We start from the raw sequence: 18,202 nt of genomic DNA, 5'->3' as shown, positions 1-18,202 counted from the left end.
CAATCTGAGAGTTTCAAATCACAGGAACAGAAAGGGGCAACAAGGTTTGAGGGGACTGGACAAGACAATGCAGCACTGTACATACTTTTCCATCCCAAAGTGCCAGGGTGTGGTTTGGAAACAAGAGCCAGGATAAATGATTATACGCTTTGCTAACTCCAGTGACCTCATAGCACAAGTATGTGGGACAACCTCTGGCAAAAGGCCCTTCTGCTTTATATAGGTTGCTTTCTGAATCTAATTCTGTAAGGATATGGGGTCTGAGTATTGAGTTTGTTTAAATAAGTACCAGTTAACAAAGGTGCTGTATTGAGCATCTTTAAGGCTTTACAACCTATTTCAGTGTATCAAAACTTAAACAGATTTTTACAGCCAGAGCTGGAGCAAGGCCAAGGGCTGAGGGGGGAGAGGGGCTGAGGGGCTCTCAGTGGTGCCCTGTGACAGGACAAGGAGCAATGGCCATAAAGTAAAAGACGAGAAGTTCTACCTCAACATGAGGATTAATTTCTTCACATTGAAGGTGGCAGAACACTAGAACAGGCTGTCCGGGCAGTTTGTGGAGTCTCCCTCTGTAGAGACATTCCAAACTCACCTGGACACGTTCCTGTGTCACCTGCTCTGGGTGCCCGTGCCTTGGCAGGGGAGTTGGACTGGATGATGTCCAGAGTCCCTTTCGGCTCTAACAATCCTGTGGTTGAGTGAAGGGGGGTCGGTGAGGGGCTGAGGAACCGAGGCGAGGTGGTGAGGGCTGAGGGGCTGGGGCGGGCTGAGGGAGGTGGCCGGGGGTTGAGGCGGGATTAGGGCTGGGGGAAGCGCTGGGGCGGCATGAGGAGAACGAGGGACCGAGGAGGGATGGAGGGGACTGAGGGACAGAGTCGGGGCGCTGCGGGGCGGTGATGGACCGAGGCGCTGAGGCGTGATAAGGCGCTGAGGGACCGGGGTAGAATGAGGCTTTGAGGGGACAGAGGGGAGCCAAGACGGGTCGCTGAGGGACCGAGGCGGGTCGCTGAGGAGCTGACAGACAGAGAGGGCACTGTGAGGCACCGAGGCGGGTCGCTGAGGAGCTGAGAGACGCAGAAGGCACTGTGAGGGACCGGGGCGGGTGGCCGAGGGGCGGGGGGCGGTGACGGGCTGAGGCGCTGCGGACGCGCCCCCTTCCCGCCCCTCCGCTCGCTCCCGCCGCCTCTCGCGAGGCCGCCGCCCCCCCCCGCGCGCGTCACCGGCGGAGCGGACGGGGACAACATGGCGGAGCGGCGGAGGCACAGGAAGCGCGTCCAGGTACCCGAGACTCCCCCTCCTCTCTATCTCTCCCTCCCCACCCGGTGGCTCCCCTTCTCCGTGCTCAGAGCGGCTTCCCCTGCGGCCTTCCCGCCCGACGCTGTTGCGAGGTGGCGGCTGCGGGCGGCCCGCGGTGAGAGCGCCTCAGTCTCGGGGCGCCGGGAGCCCCTCAGGCCGGGGCCGGAGCCCAGGCTGGCAGGTTCTCCTCAGAATTTTCTAGCAGATTGGTAAACACTGTGAAAGCAGAATGGTGGAGCTCAAGTAGGAGCGTTTCGGGGCTGAGGGGCAGCCAGCGGGGCCCCCGGCACATCCGAGGCGCCCCCGCTTCATCCCCGTGGGCTCTGCGCCCTCAGAAGTTCTTCGTCTCTCCATGGCCAAAAAATTACACATGGAGCTGTTCCCAGTTTTTAATCGCCGTGTTATACTCAGAATCTTCCCGGTTACCAGTGTCGAACAATAGCTTAGCGAGGGTAACACCAAAACCACCCGGGAGCTGCTCCTTCACCCAGCGTGTCCGGCCCAGGGATCGTAAGCAGAAGCCGTGGGACAGATGGTAAAAGCATCTTAAAAGCAAACGTGCCCCAAGCAGGAAATGATGCGGGAAGGGAAGGAAAGGAAATTTGTGTCTGGAAAACATAAACAGGCACACCTATAAATAGACCTAATCAGCTTTGAGATCGTGTTAAAATGTAGTGATAATTGTGTGGTGGCACTGAGAGACAAACTGAGGGCTGCTTTGGTGTTTTCACTTACCTGGGAGCCTGGTATGTCGAGGTGTAATTTTTACATGGAGTTTTACAGAGTTTTTAAATGCATGTTTTGGGCGTACTTGCGGTATCAGTGACCATAACACTCGTTACTGTTATGTGTTATCAACACTCGGCTAAATAGTGTTTGTTTGGGCTTTATTGCTCTGCTGTAAGAGCAGATAATATTCACGGGAGAGATCACAGAGCCATTCAACAATGCAAGCTTCATATGTCACCCTTCTATTTGGCTGCCCCCTCTCCTTTCTCAGCCTTTCCTTTCCCAGCCCACTTTCCCTTCCCCCAGGAAGATGGAGATCTGCCTATACCTGTAAAAGTTCCTTTTTTTCCCTTTAATTCCAATTAGCGAGGCAGGGGGAGAAATGCAAGGAGTCATTAATCAAAATCTTGTTGAACGAGCCCTATCCATCACAGCATTCAATGAATTATTGCAAAACATCACATAATTATTCTCCTTTTAAGATTTTTATAGGTTGTCCCTTTCCAAGAATGACAAAGCACCCATCAAACCAAATTTAAACGTAATTTAATGTTTGTATAACACCCAAAGCCGTGGTCTTGCAGGTAGTTAAGCACATACTTAATTTCCAGCCTGTTAGCAGTAAAAGTATTTCCCAGATTGTTAGTAATTAAATCGATGTCTGGATTTTAAAACTTAAAGTCGTGGCCTAAATTTGTGATATAATTATGCAAATAAATGTGTACCATCATAGGTTCCTAGTGCAGGTCAACAACAATGGGAAGACAAGACAGTGGACAAAGAATACTGGTGAATGCCCAAGGGGTGTTCTTAAGTGGTCAGTGAATAAAACAACTCATGGGTTTTGGATTTAATTTTTCTTAAGCTTTTTGAACTTTACTGGCATATTTGCAGTATGATTATCACGTTTTTCAGGCTCATGCTGCAAGTGTCTTCTTTTAAAATCAAGTGTGGGATTTTTATTCGTAGGTGCTTCAAGTGTTTTAGCAGTGTGTACTTAATTTAAGGTGATGTTGCCCCCCTAAAGAGATTATTTATTGTGCTGCACACAAGTCTGACATCAGAATACCCTGTATTTCTTGACAGGAGTGAGGTTCTTGGGAAAAATCAGTGGTTTTAGCTGTGGATGAGGCTGATGTAATGGAGTTCAATCAGAAAAACCATGGGCACAGAGCCTGGGTTTGGAATGAATTTTTGTAGGATTTCCTGCCTGCCATCAAGATTAGAATCATGGTAGTTATGTCAGATAGCTAGACATGAAAAAAGGCTCAAAAATAGTTCAAAGTTCTGTCTAGGCTGCTCCACGTTTCCCATCGGAAGCAGTCACAGGAAGGATGTGTTTCATGGAATGCACTTTCAACAAAAGACACATTGCCCAATGTGTGTTGCATAGCTTAGACTCTTCCTCTGAAAGTTACAAAAGTTGCAAAAATTTTAACTTCGGAAGTTTGAACAAAGATATTTCAGAGGTAAAACTCTCCCAGTGTCATTCCTGATGGTAATTTAATTGTAATCAACAGGGAGATTAATTCAGACATGCAGGAGTGAAGGGAGGCTGGTCTGTAGGATGCAGATTGCTTCCCAGTGGCTCCCACGTGATTCAGATGTCTGAAATCAAGAATGCTTGCTGTGTATAAAGGACTTACTGACAGAAAAACAACATATGTTGTCTAATGGCTAGTTTAATCTTTTTATTTTGGACAAAATACATCTCAAAAGATGGGAGATGCCTTTGAATGCCTGCTACTCCAGCAACCTGATCAAAACTACTTCATGTCTTGGAACTATATTTTTTTCCATATGTGTCCTGAAATATTCACTTAACCACAGAAGGTTCAGTGTTGTTTCCTTTGGGCCGGGTAACACGTGGCACTGTGCTGGCAGCTCTGCAGTTTGACTGTTAAATAGGCATTAAGTTTTCATTTCCTTGGCTGCATTCCACGGGCACGGTTTTAGTCTGCCCGTGTCAGGTTTTGGGCTGATCTTTGCGTTGGGATTAACAGCACTTGGCATCGCACCTTGTTGCTATGTCCTGCACTCCAGAAATGTTAATGCACGTAAATACTGCTCCTGGAAGGAGAGAAAACAGCTCCTGGGCACTTTGGGGGTCAATGTCTCACTGCAAATTGATGGCTGAGGTGGCATCGGTGCCATTAATGACAGGTACTTTCCTTGTTGACTTTTTTCTTTGATTCGAGTTCTGAGATTCTCCTGATGAAGGACATCTACTAATCATTAACTCTTGTAGCCTACAGCTGGCTCCTGTTATGATTTGGGTTCTGCTGGAAGGAAAATGCACAGCTGCAGAGCTGCACTGCTGCTCCTGTGCTGCAGTTTTGTGTGAATGACTCTGAAAAGGATCTGCAGAAAGGACAATGCAATGGTTTTCCAGTAACGCATATTTTACTCCAGCTTGGTCATTTGGCTTGATTTTCTTCATAAATTCTAGTAAAGATGAGTGGGATGATAACAAAGGAGACTGGTTAAATTATGTCTTTGAAAGCTGGGTGGTATCAGCTGATAGAGGAGGAAGAAACAAAGATCAAAGGGGCAAAACAAAGCTGAAAAATGGGAATGAAAAGCAGCAGCCTGAGTTGTCATTAAAACAAGAATCAGTCTTTTGGAAATCTTGAGTTACATTTTTGGAGGTGGGAAGGGAAAAAGTCAGAACAGCTGGCCTGGGGTTGGAAGGGGACTGAAGCTGGTGTGTTTTGGCTTCAAAACACTGTACATTGCTCCTTGGATCTGTTTTAGAACTCTGTATGTTTACAGAGTTCTGTATGTTTTGCTCAAAAAAATTAGTGGTTAAAAAGAAAGAGGGAAGAAAACAGATACTTCTGTTTTCATAGGATATGGACTGCAAAACATCTGCTAATCTTTTTCTGTAAAGAAAAGTTAATGTTTTGTGGCCAGCACATGGCCACGGTAATCCAGAAGAACTGGTTTCTCCACATGGCTCTGCCACAGTTTCTTTTAAGAGACCTGGGGCTGTCCTTGTACTGGTCATCAGTGCAGGAGTCGGACAAGTCTGTGTTTGTTAGTCACTGAAGAAAGCTGGCATGTCCTAAGAGCAAGTGCTAACACCCTCCTGGTGTGTTTGTTTCCCCCTCCCCACTCCCATCATGCCAATTTCTGCTTTTTCTTTGTCTATGGTGCGTCGGTTTATTTCAGGCAAAGTACAAATATCTCAGCAGCACCCAGTAACCTGCCACAGAACATCCACTCTGAGATCCTGACAGTCCACAGGGAAGGGGAAAAGATAATCCTGCAGTTCAGCCCAAGCTGTGATGTGCTCAGCACTGTCAGAGTGGGCTGATGCAGCTGTAGGGTCTCTACAATGAGGGGTGTGGAATGGAACCTGGCCTGACACAGTGGCACTTTTGATGTAGCCTCTCAGCTTGAAAAACAGGCACCACATGATAAATGTGCTTAAATTTCTTCTTTTCTTTATCTGAAAACTGTATCAACTATTAGGCTTCAGCAGCCTGCTTTGAGGGATGGTGTTCTGAAAATCATAAGAGCAAAGAAATCAACTAGATACTGTTTCATTGAAATAAAAGAATTTTGATGACCTTTTTGAAACAGAGGAGCATAAATCCTTGTAATGCATTTGGCTGCATATGGAATAACTTGTCTTGCTAGTGACACTCATCATTTACTCTCTTCTGATTTTCCAGAAACCCTGTTTATGTTACCAGGTTGTGGAAGGAAATTGGCCTGTCTTGGGTCTTACCTGTCTTCTTGCAACTGTGATGCAAAGAGGGGATAAAATGATTGCAGTTTTCAAACCAGAAATGTGCTCTGCCCTTTTGTCATCCACTGAGTGTTCCAGGAGTAGGAAAACCTGAATAAATCATGCTTGGGTGGAGCTGAGGGGGAGAATTCAATGGCTCAGTTCTGATGTTATTCTGATGTGTTCAGGCCTCTCTGGTGCTGCAGTCCCAGCTGGGGGTTGAATTAACTGGGAACTGCATCCATGCACTGAAGTCCAGCAGGGACTGTGCTGTACTTTGATTTGGGAGATAATGGTAAGTTTGATTAGGACTTTCCCTTCACTTCAGTGAGTCTGGGAGGTCCCTGGGTTTGATTGTCCTTTTATGAATTCATATAGGACAGAATTGTGATTGAGAATTATTCTTAAAAATTTAAAATGTCTTTGCATTTCTAGCAAGTCACTAGGCTGAGCACTGCTTTTCCTGTCAGTTGGTGGAGTTCTGTCTAGACAAGTAAGAAATTTGGTTTGATTTTATTTTTAATGGCCAGAGTTTGTAAATCACCACAGATTGTAAATCTCTAAATCTTACATGCTGTCTGGTGACAACACAGGCTACTTTTAAAAATGAATACAACATTTGGTTGAACTGCAACTTTTAAAAGTTGTGCCTAGGGTAATGAACTTACCATTGCTTTGGTTGATTTCATTTATTGATGGAATATGTTATTTTCTGTCAGTCATTTATTTTCGCATTTTAATGGAAGCCTGGCTCTGCAAACAAAGCAATGAAAAATGGGGATTAAATTGCAGGGGACACTTTCTCAGAATGAGCTCAGTTAAACTGTGGCAATCTCTCTCACTGGGAAGCTTTTTTTGTTTGGCTGTTATGAAACTACCCCTCACAAAGCAATAGAGAGAAAGGAGCAATAAAAAAAAGTCTCCTGGTGCCAGCCCCTGCCTGTGTAGTGCATCACATGACCCAGCAGGATCATAAATATTTTAGGAAGAAGGAGAAAAACCACCTTAGCAGAGGAATTAGCACTGATGAGAATATCTGCAGTTTCTCTGTCTCACTGTCCGTGCTCTGAAGAACATTTGCCCTGTGAATTGTTCCAAATTTCATTTGCTGACAGGAATTACTAGAAAAGCAGCGTTTCACACACAGCTGCTGCCTGCAGTTCCCAGTCTGCTGGTGCCTTATCCCATTGGCAATGATGGGACACAGTCACTTGTTTTATTTCAGTGCACTGGAGCCCCTTTTGTTGCTGTTCAATTACTCTGGTACCAAGTTTGGTGGCTTGGTTTGATTTACAGTTACTGGTACAGCTGTACCGTGTAAGAGGACCTGAAACCACAGAACATAAATTATCTGCATACATGGTACTGCCAGGGAATAGTTTTCTTATCTGATGTTCAATGCAGATTTTTAAAATTTAAAAATTAAGAATATGGATTGAACATGCAGCAGGAGGTAATATCCATTTGAGGACTGTTAGGATCATCTGGCCTAATTTGGGTACATTTTTGAAACTACCTGGTGAGTGAGCATATTTCTTCTTCATATGGAGGATTTTTAAAAAAGTCTCAGAACTAAGGGCTATGGAGTCTTTTGGTCATTTGGATACCTTGTGTCTGCATTATTCTCTTTAAAATTCTCCTCAGACAGGAAAAGCAACAATCTCCTCTAGAGGGATACTCATTAACCAGTTGGTTTTGAAAGTTAGCTGTTGAAAATTAACAACTCTTACCATCTGAAGCTTTTATTCAGGTGTAAACACAGCTATTTCACCTTGCATTTCCATTTAACATGCTGCTTGTGATATTATGATTATACACCTTAAAAGCAGTCATGGAGGTTGTATATGTTTATTGACCTTTAGGAATATTAGGTCTTTAAACAGACTCTGAAACTTTTATTCCTGTAAATGACCAGTCTGATTTGTGGGTGATACAGTCTATTTCTTCAGGCAACACCAGAGGAGCAGGCACAGAAAAGGCACTGCAGTGTGGAAAGCTGTCCTGTGTTCCTGTGCTCCTGAGCCACAAGTAGCAGAGGGGGTTGGACAAACCTTATGGATTAAAAGAATTTACAGAAAAGTATTTTGAAGAAGTTAGCATAAGTCAGTTTAATATCCCAACCTATGGGTTTCTTCAGATATGTTTTTGTGAAGCATGAACATTAGGAAGTTCTTCCATTCCCTGCTTGCAAATATTAGATCTAAATTTTACATAATGAAAATGTCCATCTCCATCCTTCTGCCTTACACATCTCAGAGTTCTCTTACCTCTCTGCAAGGTGGTAAAAGCACAGAATTCGTGAATGTGTGCAGACTAAGGGCTCCCTTCTCATCAAACATTGGTTTTGGTGTTTAAATTTCATCCTGCTGTGCTTTTATCCTGATGTTCTACTCTGTAGATGGGCAGAATCTCCTCAAGGGTACTCTGAAGTCTCATGCTGTAGTCAAAGTGGGCAAAGAAATTTTCTAGCCAAATCTTTCAGCTTCTTTTCAACTTGGTTTTCTCCTTCTCACATGAAATCTGAGCTGCTCTGTCAGAGTGCCTACATTGCTGTCATTTCATACACACTCATTCCTCACTCTGCTGTGTCTTTGTTCCCAGCTTCACAACTGTTTCCATCCCAGCTGTGTACCTTAAGCAGCTTCCCATGTGCTGCTTTCCTCTTAGGCCTTCCTTTAGTTTGCTCTTTCTACAGGTCTGCTAAAGGAGTTTGTCCTCCTTACCTTCAGTTCATCCAACTTGAGATTTGCTGCTTTTTTGCTGCCTGTAGACAGAAAGTTCTCAGGAAAAATGACTTGACCTATTTTCACATCCTTTATATTTTATTTGTTTAATGTGCCATTAAATAATGAAGACAAGACTTTGCAGTATCTGATTTTTTAAGCCCAAATGGGTGATTTTCTTATGTGTTTAAAACTGTATTAACAACTTTTGACTTTTCCCACTATAGGAAGTTGGTGAGCCATTCAAGGAGGAGAAGGCTGTTGCTAAATACTTGCGCTTCAACTGTCCAACAAAATCCACCAACATGATGGGCCACCGAGTTGATTATTTTATTGGTAGGGTTGCTTTTAACCAGAGAATTCTGGTTTCTTCTAACATTGCACTTGGAGGGTGGGAGAGGCTGTTTTATTTTTATTAATAGTACTTTATCTAATAAGTACTGATCCTACAGTTTGGTTTTGAAAACTTAGCTTGGTATTAGGAAGCCATAAAATTAATCTCACTAGCCTGGAGTAAATGCAATCAACTTTTCACACTGTGGTTTAAAGGTGTGGGATGTCAAGAGGAATATATTTCAGAATAGTGACTAGTTTTACGTGAAAGATTAAAAGGATGTGGAACATCACCAGAACAGACTGGTTATTGTTATTCAAGGAATATAGACTAAATGTTAAAAATAATGTTAATTTGAATGCATTTTTAATTCATTTTTCCCCTCCAGCTTCCAAAGCTGTGGATTGCCTCCTGGATTCTAAATGGGCGAAGGCAAAGAAAGGAGAGGAGGCTCTCTTTACAACCCGGGAGTCTGTAGTTGATTACTGCAACAGGTACGACCCAGGCTGCTTCTTCAGTGTCTTCAATGGCTGCAGTTGTCCAGATGTCACAGTTATTTAGGAACCAATGTAGCTTGGGCTTTGTGCATCCTAGAACTTCAGGATGTATGCAAAAACAATGATTGTAATGATTTATATTGCTGTGTTTGAGGGTGGAAATGATGCAGTTTCATTATTTTTGTTCCCAGAACTCTCCCAGGCTTTCACTGCGCTGCTTGGGGCAGCAAGGTGAACCAAAGCAATTTCCTGAATTTTGCCAATATTTGAAGTGAGTAGGGTCAGAGCTCTCAAATCTCTGTCCCTGCTGTCTGAGGAGCAGGATTCTCTGCTGCTCTTCCTGTTGGGAATTTGGCTGTGCTCCTTTCAAGGATGTTTCTAGTTGGTGACAACCTTAAGAATACCAAGTACTACATCTTGGTGCCCTGCTTGCCATATATTTATATCTTTATATCTCCATACATAAATAGATACTACATGCACTTGCAAGAAGGTCTGTTTGTAGCTGACAGGAAGGGAAGCCTTGGCATAGGTACCACAATTTCAACAGAGTCGTTCTGTTCATTGTGCATCACTTACCAGAGACCTTGATGAGCTGTATGTCCACTTCCTTATTTTTGCTATGAAATACATTGACATGAACTTGAAAATAAATAGTGCAGGAATTGCATTAATGGGAAAGATAATTAAATGGATCTGGTGGGTTGCTGTATCCTACATCTTGTGTGTTCATTTAAATCTGCAAAATGCTGCCTCAGAAAAGTACAGTTTTTACCCAGTTTTGAACAGATGAACCAAAAAAAGCAAAGCAACAGGCAAGACATGGGATAAGTAGGTCTGGTGTGTGTAGCTGTAAATAGAGCAGATGATTGTGACCTTGCCTTTCAGTCATGCTGGTCATGATCATGTTAGAAAGATAATCTAGAATGGTGTCTGATAACATAATTGAGTGTAAATGTTGTTCTCCCAGCTGCACTTAAATGAATCATTTAACTTATTTCATTTTAAGACTCCTGAAAAAACAGTTCTTTCATCGAGCCTTGAAAGTGATGAAAATGAAACCTGACAAGGATACAAAGAAAGAAAAGGAAAAAGGAAAGGCTGAGAGTGGAAAAGAAGAGGAGAAAAAGAGCAAGAAGGAAAGTGGCAAAGATGAAAAAACAAAGAAGGAGAAAGAAAAGGAAAAGAAAAAGGATGGTGAAAAAGATGAGTGTAAGAAGGTAAGTACTGTGTGCAAGAGAAGAGACAGACCTGTAACAAATACATCAACAGATTTTTAACATTGCACTGGCTCAGAAGTTGATTATTCTAAAATATGCCATGCCTTATTTTCCTGTTTCCATCTCTAAATTATGCTGCTTTTTTTGTTGTTGTTGTTACCTTTTGAATTTGTCTTATCTTGGTCTAGATCAAAAAAGAGGCTTCAGCTGGCCTTTGTGTACCTTGTCATCTTTGAATGTGGGCTGAGTTAATCAGAACCTGTTTGTCTCCAGGGGCAGCAGGCAGGGAGGCTGTGTACATCAGCCACCATAGAATGACACATGTACATGTGACCAAACATCCAAAGCAGTGCAGCTGCAGCAGTGAAACAAAAGAGTTGTGCAGAGTTTGGTAACAGGAATGTTTGGAATGCCACATTCGGTATGTGGGGCCTGTAACCGGCTGTGTGACAGCCTCCATGACTGCCTGCATCCTGCTTCCTTGCACTTGAGCTTCCAAGTTTAAACTACAACTGTGGTACAGGTTCTAATGTGGTTTGGGTTTGTTTTCACTCCTGATTGGTTTTATTACATATTTTTTATTAGCAGAACAGAATTTCTAAAGGAGAAACTTGATGAGTGAATATGGTGTTCCTTTTACAATCAGTGCTCTGAATAGTGAGAGTTAGTAGGATAGTGGGCCAAAGTAACTCCCATTCAGACATTCCTAAGTGAAATAATGGCACATCTAGTGAGAGTTACAGTCTGTCTACAAAGGTTTGGCTGTCCAGAGAAGCATAAATGGTGAAAAAAAGGGTTATAAAGAGGACAATCCCACTGCAGTCCCAGCCCAGTGTAAGATAACCCAACCCCTGAGGTACTGCAAAATGCTGATTATGAAAGTAACAAACTCCTCCATTCCATTGTCATCAGGGGAGGTACATTATTAAATGTATGTTAATTTTTAAACTAATCATTATTTATTGAACAGCTATTTAGTGTATTATGTAAGCCAGTGGGTAGGAACTTGAATGAAACACAGGACCAAAACCACAAAGTTAATTTCTCACAACGAAGTAAGCAAAGAGAAGCAAACAGGAGACAGAGAAGAGGAAGCAAAAGACCAAAAAAGAGATTGAGGAGGACAAAGAATAAATGGGCAGAAACTGATTCTGCCAGGATGTCCATTTGGTAAATATGGCACTAAAATAGCAAATAATTCTACCAAAGTCAGTGATGGTGAAGTGTTGTTCCCTATTCTTGATCCCTGTACAGACTTCCTGTATCAGCCCAGCTTTGCCAGGCATTTGATGCCACAGTGTAATCCTGAAGTCAGAGACTAGTCCTTAGGCACTAAAAATGAGATTTCTCTGTACTTACAATTTTCCTTGATTTTTAAGATACCCAGTTGATAATAAATAAGAACAGGAGGAATTAAAGTATCTTTAAAAAAAACCCAAGAAGTGTGAACATGATCTTAAGTTTGTGAAAAGGTTCCAGATTAAATATATTAACAGATACTATAAATTATATTAAAATATGTTGTAAAGATCATGTACAATATGAAATATAAAAATTAAAACATTAGATTTTTGTAATTTTAATATATAATGGTTTGTATATGTATTTTAAATATAAAATATAGATAAAATATTTATGTTTGTCCTTAGGATGACACCCCAGGAACACCCAAGAAAAAGGAAACTAAGAGGAAATTTAAACTTGAGCCACATGAAGACCAGGTTTTCTTGGATGGAAATGAGGTAAGATTTAGAGGTGCTTTTCAACTCTAGGTGTCACCATGCTATTGTCAGACAATACTGTAATTTACTGGATTTCTGCAAACTCCTTCTTGACATGTTGAAAGAAAAATTAATGGCAATGTGATGGCTGATCTTGAAAGCAGATTTTCAGATACTTCAAGGAGGTAAAAGACAGGTAAATAGAGGATAGTAACTTAAAAAAAAAAAAACCCAAAGAAAACTTCCTTACCAGTAGTTGAGGCTTTGGTAGCCATGAGGTGAAGTGTTTGTCCTCAGGGTGGATTCAGGGGCTGGTGGAGCTGACCCTGCCTGGGACAGGAGGGTGGGACAAAGACTCCTGAAGTCCCTCCAGCCCAGCTTATCCCACAGCCACTGCCATGCCAAAATTGTTCTCAGCCAAACCAGCCTTCCAGGACACCATGTTCAGAGACAGCAGGGGAAATAAAAAATACCTGCCTGGCTCTGTGATCTGAGCAGACAGGTGACCCTTTGGCATTCCTGAATGCTCATCCTGGCTTTACCACTGAAATTGTGGCCTTAAATACTTCTGTGTGCTTTGCTGTTCTGGAAGACCAAGAATTTAATCATTTACCAGCTCTGTAATGTACAGAGTCACATTTGTGCTTCTCAAGTTTGGGATAAGTGGTAAGTTCTACTGTGCTGTGTTGATGCTGTGTGTGGCTGTACTGGAATCTCCCCAGGGTTCTTGTGTTCCTTTGGTTATAAAACATACATGGCAGCAAATTCTGTAAATAAATCACTTGTACAGAAAATGCGTTTCTCCTTTGTATCTTGATTTTACTTTTCTCAGTTCTTCTACACTTACTTTGCTCTGTTTCATCCCATCTCATGTGGAATCACATCCAGCTCTGATCCTCCCTGTTGTCTTCACATGAGGTGCCCATTCCAAATGAGGCTGCAGCACAGTATCTGCAATACCACAGTATTTACTGCTTGTCCTGACATCAGTTACTTCTCTGTTTATTAATGAGCTGACATTTTTTAGCAACTGTAATTCACAAAAGCTTTTTTTTAAGTAGTAGCTAATTTAGAGCCAATTCTTGTGTATTTGCATTAGAGCTGGGTTTTTCCCTTTCCATTATTTTGCACTTACAAACCTGGATATCACACACTTATTGCCAGTCACCATCTTCAGCTTGCCTGGGCTCCCAGAACAGCTGTCTGGCAGCAGCTGCACCTGAATACAGTCAGCTTTGGCACCCTGTGGGAAGCAGAATGTGAAATATTTATTGCATCGCAGGGAATCACCGCTGCCTCCCAGGTGCCCTTCTGGTAGTTGGTATTGACACATCTGCAATGAGGGTTGCTGGTTTCTAGTAACCAGCAGCTTCTTCTCATAGTTAAAGCTCAGATTCAAACTCTTTAGTTTGCTAAGAAAAAAATCACAGATTTTCTAGTTCAGAAAACCCTGCACTTTACCAAGGAGTTTTTCATTTATGGCTGGGCAGCTCAGATTCAAATGGATCCACAGCTCTCACACAAACATTTGGCTTTGAGAGTTGCAACTGTAGATGTAGAGCTAACAGTGCTGTGGGCCAGAGGGTACAGGGCCACTGATCTGAGCCCAGCACAGGGCCTGCACTGAGCATTCCAGCTGCCTCCCTTGTTCCAGGTGCACAGTTTCTCTGTTTTCCTTTCAAAACTCAAAAGACTTTTTGTTTCCACTTAGTGGACTTGGGAAACTTTTTATTTTTTTGCCTTTTTTTTGGCTTCATGCTGAACAACGTTAATGAATAAAGAAAGATACAACCAAACCTTGATTCCAGAATCTTTCATTTTCCCATCAGTTCTGCTGTCTGATTGTTTTCCTCAGGATTACATCACCTGTCAGTTACCCTTCCTAGGAATCAGGAGCCCTTGCCCTGCCTGGGTGCTGACCAGGAGGCCTTTTGCTCAGCACCAAGCATTGCAGCCTGGCAGTGAGTGTTTGGGGAGGGAATACACGAGATGTTTATCAGAGAGCTTGTTCTGAGTGTAAACCACGTCATTTCTGTTGTAGGTCTACGTGTGGATCTATGACCCTGTTCACTTTAAGACTTTTGCCATGGGACTCGTACTCGGTAAGTCAGAGTATACACAAGTTGTTTATTTCTGTTGCCTTTAAGCTAACCAGTGAGTTGTCCAGTGGGCAAATGTGGGTTATGTAAAAATATGAAATATGTTACGAGTGATGCATTTCTAACCCTAGAACCTGTGTAGAATAAGACAAATCAGCTAATTTTATTTTTGAAAATCTAAAATAGTATAGATGTTAACTGAATCTAAGGCACTACTTTGAATGAGCAGTAAGCCTGGAGCGTCTGTACATGTACCAGGAGAAACTAATGATGCTTCTCGTGCCTCTGTCCTGCCCTCCCTGCCCAGTGATTGCCGTTATCGCCGCCACCCTGTTCCCGCTGTGGCCAGCCGAGATGCGCGTCGGTGTTTATTACCTCAGCGTGGGCGCCGGCTGCTTTGTCGCCAGTATTCTGCTCCTCGCCGTCGGTGAGTGTGGGCAGGCGGGTCCGAGAGGCCGGAGGCGCAGCCCAGCTCCTCCCCGAGCTCGGGCTGGGCGGTGCCGCTTCCCGGGACGCTGTTCGGCCGCAGCGGGGCGGGTCCTGTGTGCGCTTCCCTGCGGCCAGCGGGTGTCACAGTTGTGCCACGGGAAGAGAGAGAGCTCAGGCTCGTGTCACCTGTCGGTGTTCCTTGTGTAGTGCAGATTCGTTTACTGCCTGTGTTTAAACAAATAAGTGCGGAACAACTGCACACAGAAAGATACTAAGAGGTGAGAATGGTGTCACCAGGATTTTAAAGCTTTCTGTGGCAGAGGGTTTAAAAGTTAAATGTGAGATAAGATCCATGGTTAGTGGGGTGGAGGAGAGGTGGGAAGAACAAACTCCTCCACAGAGCTATTGTGGAATGAGGGGTTTCCCCCCAGCATCCCCCAGTCCCTGGCTGGGGGTGGGCATTAGCAGTGACCATCTCTTACAGCGTGGTTGTACACTGTATGTGTCTGTAACAAAATCCAAACTTTCCCTTGTTTTCACACAGCTCGCTGCATCCTTTTCCTTATCATCTGGCTCATCACTGGAGGAAGGCATCACTTCTGGTTCCTGCCAAACCTTACAGCAGATGTGGGATTCATTGACTCCTTCAGGCCCCTGTACACACACGAATACAAAGGACCAAAAGCAGACTTAAAGAAAGAGGAAAAAGCAGAATCCAAAAAGCAGCAAAAATACGACAGCGAGGAGAAATCAGACAGTGAGAAGAAGGAAGAGGAGGATGGAAAGACAGAAGGCACAAGGAACTCAGGAACAGACGGCTCAGGAGGAGAGCGACATTCAGACACTGACAGTGACAGGCGCGAAGATGACAGGTCCCAGCACAGTAGTGGCAATGGAAACGACTTTGAAATGATCACAAAAGAGGAACTGGAACAGCAAACAGATGAAGGGGATTGTGAGGAGGAAGAGGAGGAAGATACCGAAAGTGGGCCTTCACATGGAAAATCATAACTCACTGTGGTTTGGGACTAAGTATGTGCAAATGGTTGGATTTTCTTTGTTGGCTGATCACCAAAACATAGACCATACAGTAGCATCTTTGTTTGCTGAAATATCCGTGTTACCAGTTTTTTATCTAGTTCCTTCATTTTTTTAACCATTAACTCGATTACTCGGTACTATGTTAATCATTAATCTCCATTTACGGAAGTTTTATCAATTTGACAGGTTTTTTATTGATTGATAGGTTGCCCAGATTGTCCTCAAACATACTGAACAACATCATTTTCTGGTACTTGCATAACTGGTCAATTAGTTTAGCTTCTCAAACTTGCTTTTGTAAACCAGGTAAAAGTTGAATGACCAAATCTCAGATTATTCCTGGTTATCCTCATCTGATAGTTAGGTAAAGCCCTTCTTAGCCCACAGCCTTCTTGATATTTTTCTTGATTTTGTTTTCAAAAGATTGTGAGAACTTTCCTGAGAAAACTAGTTTTAGCAGAAGTATTTTGCTGACAGTAGAGGAGCTGGTAGTGCTGAATTTGGCTGCAGTGTTCTCTGTTTCTCCAGCCTGTGTGCCAGCAACTGAGGAAATCCAAACTGGTTTTGTTCATCCAGTGCAGAGAGAGATGTCATCTCCAGCAGGTGAAGGAAGCAGCATGGTTTGGAAATGATGGCTGTTTTCTTTCTCCTGCTCCATCATAATTTAAAAACAAATGTATTCTGTACATAATTTACAAATAAAGCAAACCATTTACTTTAACTGCTACTTATTATTTAGAGATTTGATCCAGCATTCAGTTTGTATTATTGAAGCCATGTTGTGGTGTATCTATCAGAGAAATGCAAGTCGAGAGGACCTCACGGAGTATTTGTGTATGATTGGTAGCTGTTCCACAGAAGCTTTAGTTTTGTGCCAACATTCCATGTATTTGAGTAAATTGATCTTTATTAAATGAAAGCAAACACCAGAGCTGTATGGATGCCTTAATGTTAAACCTCTCTGTACTCTGGAACTGGAGTAGTTTTAAGCAGAAGAGGCAGGAGAGTGTTGCTCTGCTCGCAGAGCTGCTGTGAGATGACCATTAATGTTTGTAAACCCCTCGGAGGAGCCGCTGCCTCTGGGCAGGATGGACTGGAGCTCTTGGCTCACTGAGCATGGAAGAAGTTACAACTCAGCCTCTTTCCTCTCAAGGACTTTATAGATTTGATTGTCTTCCCAGCCCACTCAGAGAAGATGAGGGTAAGAGAATTTTTTTTCCTATCCTAAATTGCTTCCCATCCTTCCAGCGTCGGCATTTTGGATGAAGATACCAATTTTTCAGATTGTGCAAATACATACATCATCATGGTTGCATTGACAAACAGTTCATGGATATGGTGTATTTACTTCTTAAATCCTGAATAGTTACTCCATAAGGAAACAGATAAATTGGATCACTTTTTTATTAATATAGCAAAAAAATTAAAGGACCCATTAACTAAACAGATTGACTCCTGGCCACTTGTGTGTTATCACTGATTAAAGAGCTAACAAAGTCCTGTTGTACCTGAGTGGGGCGTGCACAATGTCATGGGGAGAGCAGAGCCTGCACTGGGGCATGACAGGGCAGCCAAGCCCTCAGCAGGATTTTAAGAAGTTAATGCAGTGGTTTGCAGTTATTTCAAGTATGTTTCCTCCTCCAAGTGAAATAACAGGGCCATGCTGAGCAAATCAATTGGAAATGGTCAAATAAAAACTCTAATATTGCTATTTGCTCCCTGTTCATGGGGTGTGTGCCACCTGCCAGCACTGCCCACCTGGAGAGAGGTGTCTGGGTCTCAGAATTAACCATCAGACACTTGTGCTGTCACCTCGACAGAGTTCCAGGCTCCTGCAGCCTAGAAATCGAATTGGCCTTAACTCCTCACTTGATCTGCTGTGAACAGCTCTGATCTCTGAGGTGGGGTAAGAGAGATCTGCTCAGTGGTTAAGGAAAGAACTTCATGACTCATTACTGTACTTGTTTTCCTAGAAATATCCCCCAAGTACTTCTGAAGCAATTTGGAATAACTTAATGAAAGAACATTATGACAGAACAACATGCCAGTAAAATTATGAGTGTGCTCAAGGTATCACGACAAACACTTCCTGTCCAAAGAGGAATCACAAAAGAACTTGGCCACCTTTAGATTTTTGTATCAGGCATTTCAAAGTTCTTCTTAATAATTTTGATTTTTAACTTTGAGAGTCTATGGTGACCTCATGAGAACAAATTAACATATATTTAATGAAAAATTACTCAAATAACTACACTACCAAAATGTCCTTCCTGCAATAAAATTTAATAGTGGTCTTACTGATATTCCTCCCAGTATAATTTTCTGGGTTTTTTTTCTTTGCAAGAGGGTATGATTACTCCTATATATTCTTTAAAACTAA

At 42.9% G+C, this 18,202-nt stretch overlaps 1 protein-coding gene across 1 annotated transcript; it reads left to right on the top strand.

Moving 5' to 3' along the window:
- Positions 1–1,128: 1,128 nt before the first annotated feature.
- On the top strand, positions 1,129–17,266 carry SEC62 (SEC62 homolog, preprotein translocation factor). The gene is made up of 8 exons (XM_071438095.1): positions 1,129–1,278; positions 8,709–8,817; positions 9,204–9,309; positions 10,322–10,532; positions 12,182–12,274; positions 14,295–14,355; positions 14,660–14,779; positions 15,326–17,266. The coding sequence occupies exons 1-8, from the start codon at positions 1,243–1,245 to the stop codon at positions 15,790–15,792; spliced, it is 1,203 nt and encodes a 400-aa protein (XP_071294196.1). The 5' UTR covers positions 1,129–1,242; the 3' UTR covers positions 15,793–17,266.
- Positions 17,267–18,202: the final 936 nt, after the last annotated feature.

Source organism: Agelaius tricolor, unplaced genomic scaffold (assembly GCF_023055355.1).
Source record: "Agelaius tricolor isolate 1412-34295 unplaced genomic scaffold, bAgeTri1.0.p SCAF_12, whole genome shotgun sequence".
Taxonomy (NCBI): Eukaryota; Metazoa; Chordata; class Aves; order Passeriformes; family Icteridae; genus Agelaius; species Agelaius tricolor.
This window is presented reverse-complemented; position numbering and strand designations above follow the sequence as displayed.

Bases quoted from the DNA above. Each gene is read 5' to 3' on its own strand.
- SEC62 (XM_071438095.1), top strand. From the start codon at position 1,243: ATGGCGGAGCGGCGGAGGCACAGGAAGCGCGTCCAG. The intron at 1,279-8,708 runs GTACCCGAGACT...TTCCCACTATAG, and splicing joins GGCACAGGAAGCGCGTCCAG to GAAGTTGGTGAGCCATTCAA. The intron at 9,310-10,321 runs GTACGACCCAGG...TTTCATTTTAAG, and splicing joins GTAGTTGATTACTGCAACAG to ACTCCTGAAAAAACAGTTCT.